Below are 19075 nucleotides of genomic sequence, written 5' to 3' on the forward strand. Positions count from 1 at the left end.
TGCAGAGCAAATCTAAGCCGGCAGGAGTCGGCGAGGGCTGAAGACTGGTGTACGCTTGATACGCACCGCCTCCCCCACTCCCAGGTGAGTTACCTTTCCAGGTTGTAATATTCAAGCCACATGTTGGCGTACTTGGCATTTCCTTTGGTCATGATGCTGTCCCAGAGTTCCCGGGCTTTCTGCATATTATTGCACAGTCGAGCCTAAGACGAATTAGCAGGTTCAGTTACGAGAGGACCCAAACTTTATGACACCAACATGCACGACAAAACCGGTTTCACACAGACATGCACAAACGACTCCCTGTGACTGGCAGCGTTACAGAAATCCTCGGACGTTCCCCAGGCCTCCTCCAGCCTTTATACAGTGACAACTATCTGCCAGTGCCTCTTGAGAACAAAGACTGGAAGCCCATGGCACGTAACGGTACTGGATCGCTACTTTGTTTTCATCAAATTTAACTACAAGTATTTAATTTGAGGGACAGTGTAGAGACAGAAGAATCAACTCAATGACAACAGGTTCGGGTTTTCTTTTGGTAGAGAAAGACTGGTCTAGGATCATATCTCGGCTCTGCCACTTGCTAGCTAAGTGATCTTAAGCAAGTGACTTAACCTCTCTGAGCCTCAGTTTTCTCGTGTTTAAAATGGTTACAATATAAACATCCTACCCAGAAACTACCTGATACACATAGCAGTCCTTTGATAAATGTTAGCCTTTTCAACCCAACAGCCCCCTCAGAGAACAAAATATGATTAGAATTTTGTAATCCTATCAGCTGATCATGGGCAGGCTCCATGTCTTACTCATCTTAGTGTCCCTGGCCCAGCATTAAGTCCTTATGTTTTCTAATTACTTGTCAAAGTGTGTCTTCCACCCTAGATCAAAGCCTTACTAGCACAGGGACCATGTCTGTCTTGTTCCACTAGTGACTAGTCAAAAAGTGCCTGGCAAATAGTAGACTCTTGGGAAGTATGTCCTCATGTGAGACAATGACGGAAGGAGGGAAAAAGCAGACAAGTGAATGGCTGGCATTCAAACATCTGCTGAAGAGCTTCCACCCAGGAGCTACTACCTTCACTAATATATAAACAAATGTGCACTGACCTAGATAGATAACACAAATCCTTGCCAAGCCTAGACATCTATACCTCGGATTCTGGCTCAATTTTAGCCAAGTTGTTAGACAATGATTCTTCAAAGGCAGATGAAATTGGCAGATCTGTCAAGAACACTTACCTCAATCCTAGCCCAGTTCTGCATGATTACGCAGCTCGGGTCTCCACTCTCGTTGAAACCTTCAGAGGACAGAATTAGTCAAAGACGGAAGAGATTTAGAGACAAACAGAGAAGGTCAATCAGCCAAGAACAGGAAGCACAACCAGGCACAAGCAGCTGGCTCGAGAGCCACACTTACGCTCTTCGACCTCCTGTTTCAGATAATCCAAAGCGCGAGTGAACGTGGACCTCAACTCTTCCAGCTCTTTACTGGAATCTGTCAGAAAGTGCAAAAGAGTCCGACTTTATGGACCCACATGGCACGTGGTTTTTATTACCCCTACACTGGAATCACCTGGGAGCCTATTATACACCTGACATCATGCTGGGGGCACAGCAATCAGACTCCCCATCCCTGCCCTCAGTGCACAGTGGGAGGAAAGACAACCAACACAGAGGACAATGTGGACAGCACGATGACAAATGCAAACATGGGGCTGTGTGATAGTAGAGCAGAGACACGGCTTCCTAAGCCGGAGTGACACGGGCACGCGGAATGGCTGAAGGCTACCTCATGAGGTAACAGCTGACATAGATTTCCAAGTACAAGTCAAATGGGATTTTTCTGGTTGCTATTTGAGGGGTGGGGGCCAACGACAGGGGATCCTGCAGGGATGCAAAGGTTTATGATAAAAACGACAGTCTTACTTAAAGAGCCATTTAGGATACATTGAAGGTGGAGGAGAGAGAAATGAGAGGCGAGCCTGAAAGGGTGGGAGAAGCCCACATATAACACAAAAACTGTTACTCTCTTCTTTTACAATCCACAGCATGACTTGTTAAAGTTGAGAACAGCTAAGATTTCTGGGGAGAAAGGGTTATCAATGGCCAGTCTACATCATTTGCCCAGTCAGAGTGTATTCGGCCACTGAGGCATCTCACCAAAAGGCAGCGTAAGAGAACTTCAGTTCTGAGGTGATACAGGTGAACTTAAATACCTTGTTGGAAATCAACCCTTCTCCTCAGGTAATCAAGGTACGCCTGCCAAATCTCCACATAATCAGTGGCCTGAATAAAGCCGGCATTCAAAGCTTTCTCGAAGGTTGCTGGAGTCAAAGAAAAAGTCAAGATTTGTTGCCAGTTCACAAAGCAGCCAATATAAGATTATCAAGGCTATTACACAAACCTCTACCAAGTAGAAAACACTACATGGCTTTAAAAAAAAAAAACAGAACACCAGAGAGAAATGAGCTCAAGTGACATGTTCACAAGACAAGCTATTACAGCACTGCGAAACCGTGTTCTAGAAAGTACTCGTTCCACAAGATGTCTTGCAGTTAGAGTCCCGGGGTCAAACTAGTTTGGAGAAAAGTCCATGACTTCTTGGAGAATCACAATGATTATCGGCATATTACAAAGCTCAAAGATGCCAAAATCCCAGCCAGTTTATCTCCCACTTAGAGTCCTTTTTTTCACTCACACCCAATATCCCAAAGAAACACTCTGGGGAATTATGATTTAGTAACTTCACTACAGCGCTATGTCTCTAACTTGGGACATAAAGCTGACAAGTCTTCTCACAAAAACATCTGTACCTGACATCGTTTGATGATCAACTTCATATCTCTCCATGGCCAGGAGGTACCGACTCCACAGGGCGACTGTCCAGGGGCAGTTTCTAACAGCACGATTGTGTACAGATAAAACCAAATCTTTGACTTTCAGCTGCCGATCCTGTGATAAAGAATTCCAGGGTCAGGAGATAAAATGTGACTGTTAAGACTTCACCATCATGAGACATTTCCAGCACAATCAACTGACGAAAGCAATTTACTTAAAAATGCCTCTTGTGAGTGTATAGCAGGGTTTGCATGGATTTTTTGCATGAGAGACTTGCTTGATTTGTAAACTTTCACTAAAAAGCACAATAAAAACTTAAGAAAAAAAAAGAATGCCTCTTGTGACATGGTTTCTTCAGCAAATAGACTGCAAAGAGAGGTGGAACGGGGAGCCTATAGACTAAAATAGGCTTAAGAGACATCAACCCTAATACAGGACTTTGTTTGACTATTTACCAACGAAACACGGTTTCTGGATTCACTTCAAGATAGCACAGAGGGGGGAATAGGTGAGGCTATAGATGAAACCCAACAACTAGCCGTGAGTTAAAAACTGTTGGAGCTGGTGATGGGTACATTAGGGTTCATTTTACTAAATAGTCTATTTATTCTGTATGTTTAAAAATCTTCCATGAAATAGTTAAAAAAAAATCAATATTCTAAAGTCCTCAATAATAAGACTACATATCAATTTTTCTCATTAGTGATCGGTTTAAAATCACCTAAAACACAAGGAGAACTTGGTCAGTGAGCCGGCAGGAGGGGCAAGCGAGAAAGTCCAGAGAGTGGCACTTGCCCCTCTTACCGATTTTCTTTAAATGGATTCTAAATTGTTTACAACAATAAAAATAAAATAAAATTAGAACAGTGAGATGATCTTACCAGGTACTGACTGTAACGGATCCACAAGTCAGGGACGAGGCAGTTCTCAACCAGGGCGCGCTCAAAGATCAACTGAATGCGAGCAGGATCGCCAACTTTCATCTCAAAATCGATGTATGCTTGATACTCTGCCAGCCTTGGCGCCTCTGCTTGCAACTGGAGGAAGGGAAAGGGCACTGACGCTGAAATGGGTCACGTAATGCTGTCAGGTAGCACAACCTGTCTTCAAATAAAATCACTTTTGGCAAGACTGGTTACATCAAGAGAAGAACCCCCAAATCCTGCCTCTCGGAACATCTCCACAGTGGGATCTAGACTGTGATGCACAGGATGCGAACACCGTGTGGTCCAAAGTCCTTCTTCAAGGTAACAGTCTCTCAGGCCTCCAGACGCTTTTCTAAATCCATTCCTAGACCGCAGGGAACTTAAATCTCCCATCAATCCAGAAATGAATTAAAGAGAAACATCTTTTCCAATGGCTGCTGCTAACCATCCTTCCAAAACAGAAATCACTTTCTGGACCTACTGAGTAGAGTGAATGAAACCAACTGTGATAACCCAGTACTTGTGCTATCTCAGGTTCCTCATTCTAATGGTTCCAAATGGTTCCTGCAAGTATGCAGAGAGGCACGCAGAAGACGGAGGAGGCTGTGCTGAAAATTCTCAGATCCGAAGACATACAACCACAATTCTTATTAGACAAAAGCCTCAAAATCAACCTGCTTTCTCTTTAGCCACACTCTACTGAGGGCCATAACAAAGTTTAAGTGATTGAGGGTTGCATCAAGGAGGCTTTGCTAAACACAAGTGCATATTAATCACTCACCTGCAGAAAAGAAAGGGCAAGAAAGTGTGTGCAGGCAAGCAACAGGACAAGAGAAACAGCCATCTAAGATACAACTACTGGTTTTCTACTTGTCCAGAGCAAAAGAGAAAGAAGGAAATTAAAGACTCGAAGAACAAAACAGCCTACAAGACTAACAGTCTACAACGAACCATGGTCTCATCTACCCTGAGACCAGAAGAACTAGATGGTGCCCAGCTACCACTACCAACCACTCTAGTCAGGGCCGCAATGGATGGACTCTGACAGAATGGGAAAAAAATGTGGAAGAGAACCTCAAAGTCCTTAAAAAAACAAAAACAAAAACCAGACTTACTGGACTGGTTGAGATTGGAGGACTCCCCGAGACTGCTGCCCTGAGCTATTCTTCAAACCTTAAGCCAAAACTAGCCCCCACTGAGGTCACCTTTTAGCTAAAAAACAGGCTGACTCACAAAACAAAGAATATCATCCATGAGTACTCTGCTCCTTCAAAAAAATCATCTATATAAGATCAAACAGTCAACGAGTACTTTAAAACAAAGATGAAAATCTCAGGGGGCAGAGAAACTAGACTAATAGAAATGAAACAACCAGAATGGAAATACTGAGAATGCTGACACTTTGTGAAGGACGTAACCAATGTTCACTAAAACAATCTGTGTAGAAATAGTTGAATGGGAACCTGAACTGCTGTGTAAACTGTCACCAAAAACACAATAAAGTATTGTTTTTAAAAAAAAAAAAAGACAAGCAAGCACACAAGGCTCTGTGCACAGAAAGACGACATTTCAGAGCCTTGGTTTCCAATAACAATGGTGAATTAATCACCCAGTCACACTCTGCCATTTTAAACAACTGAAACTGCTGGATTAAATACAAAACACATCCTCTAACAGTCATCAACGAACTGGTAAGGAACAAGAAAGAACTGCTAAGGACAAAATCTGAAGGAAGGAGGGAGGTAAGGAGAGTAGTGAAGCCAACTTCTGGTGCCCTAACATGTACTAAGAACTTCACAAACCCTATGAGGCAGGCACAATTACTACCCCCATCTTATATTTGAGGAAACTGAGGTGATCCGGCTCTACAAGTCTGTGCTCCTACTACGAAAGACACCAAAACAGAGTCCAGAAGCCCAACAAACTTCAGGCAGGATAAATAAAAAGACGGCCACACCAGACCTACTGTAATGACAATACGAGGCGCCAAAACATACTGAAGAGATCTTAAAAATCAGCTAGAGAAAACACAATGACCACCTTCAAAGAAACCAAGAGCTAGCTGACTTTTCAACAGCAACGATGAAGCCTGAAGACAAAAAGCCAGCCATCGCTGAGAAAAAATAACTGTCAGTCTAGAAGTCTACACCCTAAGGCAATAACTTTCAAGAAGGAGAGCAAAGTGAAAATCTTTTCGGACAAGCACAAACTGAGACACTCTGTCACCAGCAGATCTCTAGTCAGAAGACTCGGAAGGGTGTACTTCCAAGAAAAAGAAAAGTGATCCCTGATCAAAGATCTAGGATGCAGGAAGGAATGAAGAGCAAAGGCGGCGGGAAATGGCTACAGTCAGTTTAAACAAACTGTGACCGAATAATTCAATATTAACAATGATGCCTGTGGGTCAAACAAAAAGAAAAGAGAGATACAAGAAAAGAAGGGCATAAGTCTGAGTACTGGTACACGAAGCACTCTAAGAACAAGAAAGGGGGGAAATGTCATTTACAGATAATATTGCTGTCAACACAAAAGGCCCTAAAGAATCTATAAGTTATTAATACACTATTAATAAGAATTCACCAAGTTTGATACATAAAAAATGAATATAAAAAACCAGCTGCATGTTACACACCAGGAATCAGAAAACAAAATCTTTTAAAAGATGCTATGGACAATAGTATCAAAAACAACTTAGAAAGCCATCTAACAATGTGTTCAAGACACTGGATAAACTTACAAAATTTACAGAAAGATAAGAAGACCTAAGTAATGAACTATATCTTGTTCACAGATTGGTACACTCAGTATTTTAAATATCTAAATTCTTCCCCAGATGGATCTACAGATTCAATGTCATTCCAATAAAAAAATTCCACGGTTTCCTTTTTGTTTTAACAGAACTTGAAAAGCTGATTTCTACATTCAGATGGGAACACTAAGGAGGGCTAAAGGCAGCCAAGACCCTACTAAGGAGGAGCAAGGTGGGGGGATTCACTCTATCAGAGATCAAACTTGTTACAACAGTGTGATAAACACCAGCGGAAGGGAACAGAGAGCCCAGAAACAGATACACACGACAGCTAACCTATGACAGGCGTGGGGCCGTACGTCAGTGAGGGAAGGATGGACTTAGCAAAACTGGTGCTGGAACACCTGGTTCTCTGTGCGGAAAAACAAAAGTGGATCCTGCCTCAGACAATATAACTTAAAATAGGGATTCATAGCCAGAATTCCCACGAATCAATTAGAAACGACAAACCCACAGAAAAATGGGTCAAGGACTTGAACATGCACTTCACCAAAAAGGAAACCCAAGTGGCCAACAGATGTGAAAAGATGCTCAACATCCTTAGTAATAAAGGAAATGCAAAGTAAAACTATAATGAGACACCATTTTAGACATTTCAGACTGGCGACAATTTAAGTGTGTCAATATCCAAGGTTGGCAAGAGCAACAGGAGCCCTCAGATACTGCTGGTAGGAGTGTCCACTGATAGCCTGGAAAACAGTTCAGCAGTCCCCTCCAATCCAGCAATTTCATTCCTGGGTAGACACAGTAGAGAAACTCTTTCTTCATGAGTACCAGAAGGTAACGCCCAAGAACGTGCAGGACGAGGCTGCACAACCTGGCTGTCCATCGACGTGGATAAACTGTGGTATACAAAGCCGGCGTTAGAGCAGTGAAAACAAATGAGCTGTAACTATGCTTATCAACACGATAACACCCAAAGCACGCTGAATGAGAGAAAATATACAGGATGGTTCCATTACACAAAAGTTCAACAACGACCAAAATTAAACAACACGTTAAGTAAGGATATATTCATAGGTTGTGAAACTATAAAGAGAAGCAAGGGAATGAGTATCACAAAATCAGGAAAGTGATGACCTCTCGGGGAGGGGGAGGCAATCGGAGAGGGGGCACAAAGGAGCCTCTAAGGAACTGGCAATGCTCTATTTCTTAACCTGGGTGGTGGGTACGTAAATGTTTATTATTATTATGATGTAAACTGCGTATATACATATATTTACATACCCTATATGTTTCACAATAAGACAAATTTTAAAAGACAGCATTTTACTTGCAACTACTGACCAGGAGGAAAAGTTTATAGGGAGAAGTGTACAATCAAAGAAGCCAACACTTACCAGTGCTTCTTCATAGGGTTTATATTTCTCCAACTGCTGTAGCGCTTTGTTATAGTTCTGAATTACCGATTCCGGTATTGGGTCTTCTGACCATTCTTCATACTCTGCAAATGTGGCCTCCATATCTATTGAAAGATGGATTCAGTCCCGTGGGTCTTGTCATTGGGTTTCAGCAACGTAAACACAGATTAACCATGACACCCAGGCCCCTCCCACATCTGTGGCCAGGGCAGCCCTTCCAGATCAAATCCTGACCTCTTCTGCTGAGCCCAACTTGGCCTTAGAATCTGTTCCAAAGCACTGTCCCAGGCAACTCTACCAACACTCTCCATCACTTAGCTAGTGCTCCCCATGTTCTAACACGTCCCACACTTTAGCCCATCTGATCCTCACACTCTGGGAGGTAGGTTCTATTAGGATCCCCATCTCACAGCTGAGGAAACAAACACAGGGAGATTAAGTCACTTGTCTATAGATAATGGTAGTGCCAGGATTTAAACCCAGGCAGTGTGACTCAGGTTCATGCTCTGATCACTATGCTATGCTGCCTAGGGTTGGTACGTGAGATGAAATCTACCTGCCAGCTCAGCTCTAGCCTTTTCTGCATGTCCCCCAAGTGTTCAATTGGACAGCCACTTTGTAATTTGTTAAATCAGATCCAAATAAACCATGAGGTGAAAAGATAAACAACACCTGGGCTCAAGTGAGGTTGCCCAGAGGTTCTGAATATAGACACTGCAGAATCATGCCTTGGGGAAAAAACAAGATGGCAGCGCCCAACTCTTCTTGAACTCCAAAAGCTCCTCCCAGCACTGCACATGCTCACAGCTGCACAGCCACAAAGGCTTGGCTTGCCAAAATACATTCACCTAAAAAGGATGAACCTTCACCAAACCCCATGAGATTTAGACATGAATGCTTCTAACCAAATCAACCCTCAGAGACAAATGATATAAGCCCAGTAAAACCCCGACTCTGTTGCAGAAGAGGTTACTCCTAAAGAGAAAAGTTTCAATAATGGAACTCTTTATAAAGTTTCCCCAGAATACAGGGTGTCACCTTGCCTATTCCTTTCAGAGGACTCATCTCCCCCTTTCCAACAAGGTCATAAAGTAGGACAGAGATCTCAGTGGGGAGTCAGGATGCCAGGCTTCTAGGCCTGCCTCTTGAGCACTAACAATTCAAGGTACCATTTTGCCAAGAAGCTCATCCAGAGTGAGCGCCTGACAAGGACAAGAACACCAGCCCTTCCTGCCTCACGGATGCTGTGAAAGGTCTAATTACATAACGTCCCCCAAAGCATTCTGAAAACCATGGGGACGTGCCGTTTCTCTTACCGTACAGTGGGATCGCCAACTGCCGCCGGAAGAGACTGTGGACTTTCTCAAGCTGTGAATCAAAGGTTTGTTCCCGGTCAAAAGGGGAAAGGAAGTCAGCTATGGGCTAAAGAAGCAAATTAGTAGTAAATGACAAACTTTGATTCTTCCTACTTGAAAAAATTTTTAACAAATTTTCGGTTCAAAGTGAAAAAAATGTAGATGACCTCTTATACATGAGGTATCATGCCAACTGCTATAAGGGGTGTGAAAACAGATGCTTATCTCTACCTCTAAGTGCTTATACCGGAGAGGAAGCAAGGAATAAAAGAAATGTATCCAAATGACTATAGTAAGGCAGAAAATGTCATAAAAGCAAAGTACCACGGTGCTGTACAAAATATCACAGGTTCCAGTTTCAAAGAACAGGCCACAGTCCTAGAGGGGAGTCCTGTTATGCAAAGAGAGAGTCAGGAAGCACTGGTGCGGGAGCTGGCATTTGGGATGAGTCTGCAGTCTCCCAGGGAAGGAATGGCCCGGGTGAAAGCACAGTGGTAAGAATGTTCAGAGGACAGGCAGGTGTCCGACAGTGGGGAGCAGAGTCCATGCAGGAATCATGTCTGACACTATAGAGAGCGCAACAAATGTCACGCAAATAGGTAGATGTGATGCCTTCATTCAGGGTGAGCGGAGGCCCCACTGCAGAATACTAAACAGGGACGTAATCAAGCCGTGACTGAGGCTACTTTAATAGTAACGGGCTAACTACATTTTTTTTTTTTTTAACTACAAGAGGGCTCCACTGTGTACCAGTGGTAACTTTGCGTGCACACGCAGACACAGTGAGGGACGCTGCAGCAAAATTCTACAAATTATAGTCTAAAAAATGCAAATGATGGGGTCAAACCTCCTCTCACAGTTACTATTAGACATGATATTTGGGGGGAGGGACATTCACAAATAAATTCACATTGTACATTCACATGTAATCATGTAACTTAACCTGTAATATTTTTAAGTATCAGAAAATAAATTGAAAAGTCAGCTGCTTTTAAGTCAAAGAACTCGCTCTTATTATTCCATGAAGACTACTGGTTTTACTTATTATACTGCTTACCTACCAGGAGACTGGAGAAGACCATTTTGTGAGCTGTTAGCTGTAAGATTCATTTCAAAATAATAATTTCAAAACTACTTAAAAAGACACCCCTTGATTATTCAGATGCACGAACAGGTCACAGATGCAGGCACTCACCCGAGCAGCTTCCACGATCGCACTTTCAAACTCCCGATAAGCCTCCCACAGGGCGAGTCCTTTGGTCATGTGTAGGCCGACGGATGACAGTGCCCTTTCAAACACAGAGCGCACTTTCTCAAGGCCACCCTTCTGGCCAATCCCACCGACTGAGTACTGGCCATACTCCAGCCAAATGTTAGGACCTAAAATGAGAAGTGTTCTTTTAGTTCTGGCTATGAAGTCCCCAAAATCACAACTGACATATGGCAAAAGAAATTCACCCACCAAAAAGTACATGTTTACACGAAAAGCTAAGAGCATCATGACCAACAACTGCAACTCACCTAGACTACTATTGCAGCCTGAAAAGAAGCGACAGCTTTAACAGTGTTCCCAAGTAAATAATCGCGGAGCGAGCAACGCGTCAACAGTACGTAAACTAGTTGCTGTCAATTCCGACTCATGGTGACCCTACAGAACAGAGCAGAACTGCCTATAGGGTCTCCAAGGCTGTAAATCTTTATAGAAGTAGAATGCCACAGCTTTTTCCCACACAGAGGCTGGCGGGTTTGAACTGCTGACCTTTCGATTAGCAGCCAAGTGCTTTAATCGCTGTACCACCAGGGCTCACTGACAGTATATGCCAGGTGGTAATTCCTAAGGACCTCGAGTATAAAGCTTATTTATGAAAACTGAAGGAGCCCAGTAATGGACTTCAATGAAAACAGTTACAAATCTGAGTCAACCAACGAAACGGTTTCAAGCCTAGAACCTTCCAACTTTTGAAACTTGATTCATGTTTAAGCCTTCTGGTCAAAGTGAAAAAACAAAACTAAAAGCACCAATCTTGTTATTAAAAATTTGTACTTTAAGTATAGATTTTTAATGATGCTTAAGCAAAAAAATAAGATCTCAGTTGTCCTGTTCCTTTCACTTTTTTTGTTAACCTTTTACATACTCGCTCTTGTGGCTTTTAGGCCAGACTGATGCACTAAACTCTTTATAAATACATTTGATTCTTACAGCAAATGTTTTTGCCTATTAAGTCACTTTACAGGGACTGGAAAATAACTTCGGAGGCCTATACACTAACCTTTTAAAATAAAGATACTAAAAAGATCAAGAAGCCAATTTGGGAATGACATGTTTTCCTGAGGCTTCCTTTTCATTGGGAAACCCATTTCAATGCACTTAGCCAAAGTCTGCTAGCTACTGTTTGCTCATCAATACAGAGCTGCCAGATGGGCTGCAAGTGAAAATGAAAATGAGTCAGCTGCTGGATCTGAGGCCCTCAGTGAGGATAAGACAATGGACTGACCACTGGGGGAAGCCAGAGGAAGTGAGTACACAGAACTTCTCTGTACTGTTTTTATAACTTCTTGTGAATCTATTTCAAAATAAAAAGACTTCTTAAAAGATGTTTTATACTTTAAGAAAGATCTACTCAAAACCTCTTAAAAACTGTCCAGTATGTAAAACGTAACCACTAATCACCTGGAATCCAAAAACCCAAACCCGTTGCTATCGAGTCAATTATGACTCATAGCGTCCCTATAGGACAGAGCAGAACTGTTTCACGGGGTTTCCAAAGAGGGGCTGGTGGATTCGAACTGCTCAACTTTTGGTTAGCAGCCGAGCTCTTAGCTGCTGTGCCACCAGGGCTCCAAATCATCTGGAAATACTGTGTAATTTCTGACAGGTAAGTGCTAGGCATGATAACATTCATCCCCTTACTACAAACACTCCTTCCAGTTTCTATTTTAAAGCCAAACAGTCTCACCTGAAGGACACAGACAATGATAAAAATAACTGAACTCAAATCTTTCTAGCGCCTAGACTACTGCTCCCTTTTCTGGGTAGCAACAGCTCACAGTACAACCCAAGACAGCAGAGACCAGTGGCAGACAGGGCCGGAAAGGAGGTGGCTGAGAGACAGCCACAGGGAACTTACAGATGTAATCCTTCACGGCCTTCTCAAAGAGCTCGTACACGTGCTCTCTGTCCAGGCCGTCCAGGGCCATGCTGATCTCGTCGTGCAGCCACTCCAGCCAGAGCTCTACGAGACAAGAGAGCCCCACGTGACCACTGCTGGAAGCTGGGAACTTTACCACGAGCCGTAAGTGTGCAAATATTTCATCCACCTTACACACCCAGCACAGTTCACGGCAACTCAATTTTTAAAACCTGAATCAAGCACACAGAAGGTTTTTGTGCTTCCAAATAAGATCAGACTAAAATCATAACTTATGATTGGCATTTTATATTTTACCAAGTTCTTGTATATATTTTCTCACTGAGCCTTTATCACGATCCTCTAAGGCAGGTGCTAGTGACATTAATGACAAGGGCCTCTATCTAAGCATTTACAACATGCCAGGCATGTGTTCAGTGCTGTCCACAATACAGCTCAATTAATCCATGTGCTGAGAGGCAGAAACTACTACTATGCTCAATCCGCTGTTGGGAAAACTCGCTCTTAGAACGTTAACATACGTTGCTTAAGGACACACAGCGAGTAAGTGGTGCAGCCAGAAATGAACCAGGCAACCTGATTCCTGTGTCCACGCTCAGCAGTTATGCTTTGGCGAGAAGGTGGCGAAGAGGGCAGAGCTGAACCTAGGACCAAGGCTTTCTAACTCCTGCCCAAAGGATCATTCCGGATTCTCATGAAGATGTAACTATAAGGATGTTCAGCATAACTAGTTTCTAATATGCATTTAAGTAGACTCAAACTGAATGTCCAACTCTTACGGAACAATTAAGGCATCAAATATTTACATTAGAAGATTACTTACAAAAGTTTACAATTTATTAACAATGTTCAGATTGTGAGAAAATAGGTTAAATACATAAACACTGGAACAGAGAACAGAGAGAAAACAGGAGTGTAGCTAATTATGCAAAAAAAAATTCTGTCATAACGTATGATAACAAAATCAGGATTGAAGCTGTGAATCACTGCTGTACGGCCATAACTACATTTTGCAAAAAAACAAGATGATCTGCTAAAAAGAACTGACTTTGAATGACGGGTTTTCTGCTTTATACTATGCTAGGCTGTCTGAACTTTCTATAAGCAGCACACCCCACTTTCAGCACTGAAAAAAAGGACCACTCCTCAATTCTGTGTTTAGAAAAGCAGATAGCTGACACGTTACCTTCAGTCAAAGGAAAGATCTCGCTCATCTTCTGGCGAGCCATTCTCACTTTGGTGAGCTCCCCTTCCAGTCGGAGCAGCCTGATCAGGTCCACGTGGCAGTTGTAGTCATAGACATTGATGGACAGCTAGAAGGAAAAAAAAAAAAAGAGTTGAAATTTAAATGCCATCATTAAAGTAAATTAGCCTCTGTCACCACTGGGTGACGATGCACGCACCTTTCACAAACAAAATAAACACAGTATCTGGGAGAGCCACTGAAACAGCAGCACAACAATTACCCTCAGCAAGAAGAAGACAAAACGATGATTTACAAAAAAACCAAAACTATTGTCGTTGACTCAATTCCAATTCATAGTGACCCTACAGAACAGAGCAGAACTGTTCCAAAGGGTTTCCAAGGAGTGGCTGGTGGATTCAAACTGCCAACCTTTTGGTTAGCAAACAGCCATGGCTCCTAACCACTGTACCACCAGGGCTCCAAAAGGATGATAAAAGCAGCTTTTTATAATAAGCATAAAAAAAAAAACCCCAGTGCCGTCGAGTCACAAGGCTCCCTCAAATCTGTTATGATTCCGATGATGGCACGCTTGGCTTCTCTCTAAAATAAAGAAGGCATTCTAATGAAACAAACAAAAAGTGTGTGACCTTTGCCAAATTATTAACTTTTCTAAGCCTCCATTTTCTCATCTACAAAATGGGAATATTACTAGTTCCCAGTGCATGAGTTTTCTGTGAGGATTAAAAAGGGTAATTTTGTAAGCTGCTTATTAGCACAATGCCGGGGGCATAGCAAGAACTCTCTCATTTTATTAAACAAACAAATGAGATGAAAACTACTGCAGAAACAAGAAAGGCACAAGGTTGGTATCTGTTGAAGCTGAGTGATAAGTCTACAAAAGCTTGTTTTTATGTTTCAAACTTTTCAAAATAAATATTATAATCAGTTAAAATAATTTTTTAAAAAGCTAACTGTACCAAGGATGAACCCTGAAAGCATCATGCTGAGTGAAATAAGTCAGTCACAAAAGGGCGCATACAGTTATGATGCCACTTATATGAAATATCAAGAATAACCAAGTGTCTAGAAACCAAAGTTTATCAGTAGCTACCAAGGGTGGGAGGAAGGAAGGCGGAAAAAGGGACGAAATGCTTAGGGAACACCGAGCTCTGTTAAGGGCGATGGTGTAACCTGGGGACACATTAAGGGCGATGGTTGAACAAAATAAGGAACATAACGGCACTGAACTGCACACGTGAAGACTGTTGCAAAGTCAAATGTTTTGTTACATGTATATTTATTTACTCCACACACAAAAAGCAATTACATACCTGAAACAGAAAACTAGCAGACTTCTTAAAGAACAGCTAAAAGAAATGATAAAATAAGAAACCGTCAAGCACTAGGAAAGGAGGAGGATCAATGGAAAGAGATGAAATATGAGTAAGCACAAAAGATGACCATAAGGAATAACTAAAGCAAAAATTATAAGATCATCTGATACGCAGACAATGATATTTAAAAATGGGGAAGGTAAAGGGATCCAAAGCCAAGTTGGGTTTCTGTACCTCACTCGAAGTGGTTGACGCCAGCAGATTGTGGTAAGTGAAATATATATACTGTAACACCCAAAAAACTATACAAAGTAAAAACTTCAGAGGTACTATAAATGAATCAAGATGGAAGCCTAAAAAATGTTGACATAATGCACAGGAAGGCAAGAAAAGAAAAAAAGAATGAGAAACAGGGGAAATAAATAGAAAACAAATAAAATGGTTTAAGGCCTGACATTTGGATATTACCTGAAATGTAGATGGTCTAAACACACTAATTAAAAGGCAGAGAACGGTAAAGTGGATAAAAAACATGACCCAACTACACGCTAATCAGAAGAAACTCACTTCGAATCCAACGATATAGGTAGGTTGAAAAAAAGCATAGAAAAAGATACACCAAGCAAATACTAATCCAAAAAAAGCAGAAACGGCTATATTAATATTACATAGAGTGGACTTCAGAGCAAAGAAAATTACTAGAGACAAAAAGAAACCTTACATAATAATAAAAGGATCAACTCACCAAAAAGACCCATCGATCCTAAACATGTATGCGCCAACCAAAAAAAAACCAATGGCGACCGTACACAACAGAGCCACAGAGCTTCAAAATACATGAAGCAAAAACCGACAGAGCTGAGAGGAGAAATAAACACACTCACAATCATATCTGAAGACTTCGACACCCTCCTCTCAGCAAGCGATTCCAGCACCAACTGCCACCGAGCTGACTGCAATCCATGGCAACCCCACGTGTGTCAGGGTAGAACTCTGCTCCACGGGATTTTCAATGACTGATTTTTTGGAAGTAGCTCGCCAGGGCTTTCCCCCAAGGCCCCTCTGGGTGGACTCCAACCTCCCACGTTTTAGTTAGCGGCCAAGCACATTGACTGTTTACACCACCCAGGGACTCCTGGCAACTGACACAACTACTATAAAGGAAACCATCGAGGACACAGGAGAGCTCAACAATATCATCGACCGACAGGACCTAACTGACACACACACAACACCTCAGCCAACGGTAGCACAACATACCTTCTCAAGTCTCCACGGAACATTTACCCTCTCTTGGGCCGAAACAGAAACCTCAACAAATCTAAAAAAACTGAAATCATACAGAGTATGCTTTCTGACCACAAGAGAATCAAACTAGGTATCAATTGCAAAGCCAACAGAAAAACCTCTAAACATTTGGAATTAAGAATACACTTCTAAACAATATGGATCAAACACGAAGTCTCAAAGAAATGTTTTTTAAAAAATATTTAGAACTGAATGGACATGAAAACAGAACACAGCAAGACAAGTGGGATGCAACTAAAGCAGCGCTGAGACGGAAATTTATAGACTTAAATGCTCATTCTAGGAAAGAGGGGAGGTCTCAATCAATAATCTAGGTTCCTGCATCGAGAAACTAGAAAAGAACAAAACAATCCTAAACAAGCAAAAAGAAGGAAATAAACACATGTGGATGTGTTCCGAGCTTCCAAAAATGGCAGGGCCAGGTTTCCACAGGCCTGTTGGAAAGTTACTTATCGTTACGCTCCATCATAAGGACAGTTACAGCAGGAACTACAGACTGCGGGGTTAGGAGGAGGTTAGGAAGGAGGTCTGGAAAAATTGGAAAAGTCAATTTCTAGACCTCAGGACAAAGAGGATAAGGCCAGAAGTCCTTCAGCTCACCATCGCTTGCCAGGTCCCATCCTATGTGGTCACCTTCTGAGCTCTATCCCACCCATCCTCGGTGACCCGAGGCAGGACAGGCAATTGTATAGTAGCCAGGAGACCTTCATGCCGACCTCCATCCTGTCGCCTCCTTCTCCTTAGTAAGTAAACTATGTACTTTCATTAAGGACTTCATCTCTCTGGTTCCAAGCCTCCTCTTCCTACTAAAACAGATGATTCTAGTTTCCCTACCTCATAAAACATTAAGGTCAAAGTGAGCTAATGGCTCATCAAAAGACCTAAGGCTAGAAATATGAAGAACTGATTTCCATACAGACAGGGACACAGTCAGTCTGGCAGGTATCACACCGTACTTGCTGAATGAATAAAAGACTGAATGAACTTCAGCATACTTACTTATAAAAGAAAAATGGTAACCACCTGTCTATCCCAACTGGTTCCTTCAAAAATCAGATTCTATGACAAATGCAACAAGTTATACCAACGCATGACGTTATCTCATAACTTAAAAACAGTGCCAGCAGGACATGCAACGTGGCATCTGGTCCACAGGCAACCTTTAAGAGTTCAAATCCCACTGTGAGTGACTCTAGGCAAATCATTTCATCTTTTGTTCTGAGCCTCTTTCCTTTCCTCATCTGTAAAATGAGAATGTGCTCAATCTCTTCAGTTTGCCCCTCCAACTCCACACCACCCTCCTCTCCCCTCCCTGCCCTGTGCCTTCCTGTGTGATCCACATCAACTGGGCTCTCTGGCCTTCAGTTGGGTTTGCTCAGTGGGAGACTAGCAGAGATCTGGAGGAAGTGAGGGAGATAAAAAGAGTTTTTCTTCTTCCACTTGCTTCCTTCCCCTACTGGGAAACCGCTGGCTGCACCCTTTGACCAAAGGTCTCAGCTCCTCTCAGATGCCAACCCCACACAACTATTCACACTACTTCAGGCCTAAAGGTGGACACCAAGTCCTGTTGTTACCAACTGTGGAATACTAAACCTTTGCTTCTTACTTGCCTTTACAAACACAGTAGTCCCTTTATGAACCTTTTCTTAAATTATCCTAATTTGAATGCACCATCTATTTCCTGCTGGGATCCTGGCTTATCCAAAAGATACCACCACCTACATCTCACAAGGTTGTTTTACACATTAGAGGTCATGTTCCTCGTGGGTGCTAGGCACAGGGCTAACATTACTGTTATGACCATTTTATGATGCAAGAACACTGCTCTTAATTTACAAATGAGAAAGCAAAGGATCAGAGAATTTAGGAAATTCGCCCAAGCACATACAGGTGTGGAACAGCTACAACGGGGGTTTGAGCCTCCAACTGAGTAGCCTCTATCTTTCCATTCCTATTTTCATCGTCGGATCAATATTTATTCGACTACAACATATTTCATCATCGTCGTCATTCCTACAGACAAATAGTGCTCTTACAATTAAAATTTACTTTACTGCTAGATGTAGTTTAACTGTGTGGTTAGTGGGAGTCCTGGAGTCGGTTCGAAGCTCAAAGCCTGACTCGCTACTTGCAGAACGTGTAATCTTGAGCCAGAGACTCCCCTCCACGAGCCTCAGTGTCCTCCCACGAAACGGGGACAACGCTACTGCCTTCACTGGTTCGCTGCGAGTATTCAATGGAATAATGCTTGCAAAGCGCTGGGCACGCAGCGAGCGCTCAAATAATGGAAATTGCAATGTTAAGTAACGGTTCTGCGGCCTTGGAGGCTTTACTGCCGCTGAGGATCAGGGCAGCATCTCTGCTCCAAGGGGCAGAGGAGCGGGCTAGGGCCTGGAGGCGGAGGGAGCCCGCTGCCCACCCCGGCGCCCACCTGCTCCTCCAGCCGCTCGATCTCCAGCTGGTTTTTCTCCTCCTCTTCGTCGTACTCCCACTCGTACTCCCCCGGGGAGCTCTCCGCTGAAGAAGCCATGGCGTACTCTTCATCTCCATCGCTCTCACTCACGCCTTCCTCCTGCGGATCCCACGCTGGCCCCACCGTCTTGTACGACGCAGCAGCCACAGCCCGCGATAACACCTTCCTCCTCGTCCTGGTTTCCTTAAGCTCATCCTCGTCTCCCTCGGCCTTGGGCCCAACTTTGGGCGCAGTCTTGGGCTCAGCCTCCGGCTCTGAAGCGGAGGATGCAGCTGCCGTCGCCATCTTGAGTCTCCAGTGACTTGGGTCCTTCGTTCCGCCGCCGAAGACTGGCTG

General features: G+C 43.0%; 1 protein-coding gene across 2 annotated transcripts in view; it reads right to left on the reverse strand.

Moving 5' to 3' along the window:
* Nucleotides 1–19035, reverse strand: part of SART3 (spliceosome associated factor 3, U4/U6 recycling protein) — a 30189-nt gene extending 11154 nt beyond the window's left edge. The window contains exons 1-12 of one of the 2 annotated variants that reach the window (XM_049865973.1): nucleotides 18698–19035; nucleotides 13625–13751; nucleotides 12418–12522; nucleotides 10485–10669; nucleotides 9251–9356; nucleotides 7914–8038; nucleotides 3720–3875; nucleotides 2814–2952; nucleotides 2217–2324; nucleotides 1418–1495; nucleotides 1240–1298; nucleotides 94–203 (exon numbers count right to left, since the gene is read on the reverse strand). In XM_049865973.1, coding sequence (XP_049721930.1) covers nucleotides 94–203; nucleotides 1240–1298; nucleotides 1418–1495; nucleotides 2217–2324; nucleotides 2814–2952; nucleotides 3720–3875; nucleotides 7914–8038; nucleotides 9251–9356; nucleotides 10485–10669; nucleotides 12418–12522; nucleotides 13625–13751; nucleotides 18698–19024 — 1625 coding nt within the window. In that variant the 5' untranslated portion in view covers nucleotides 19025–19035. The remainder of the gene's footprint in view (nucleotides 1–93; nucleotides 204–1239; nucleotides 1299–1417; nucleotides 1496–2216; nucleotides 2325–2813; nucleotides 2953–3719; nucleotides 3876–7913; nucleotides 8039–9250; nucleotides 9357–10484; nucleotides 10670–12417; nucleotides 12523–13624; nucleotides 13752–18697) is intronic. The other variant, XM_049865974.1, reaches the window with a different exon arrangement.
* Between the last annotated feature and the right edge of the window lie 40 nt (nucleotides 19036–19075).

This window comes from Elephas maximus, chromosome 22 (assembly GCF_024166365.1).
Source record: "Elephas maximus indicus isolate mEleMax1 chromosome 22, mEleMax1 primary haplotype, whole genome shotgun sequence".
Taxonomy (NCBI): domain Eukaryota; kingdom Metazoa; phylum Chordata; class Mammalia; order Proboscidea; family Elephantidae; genus Elephas; species Elephas maximus.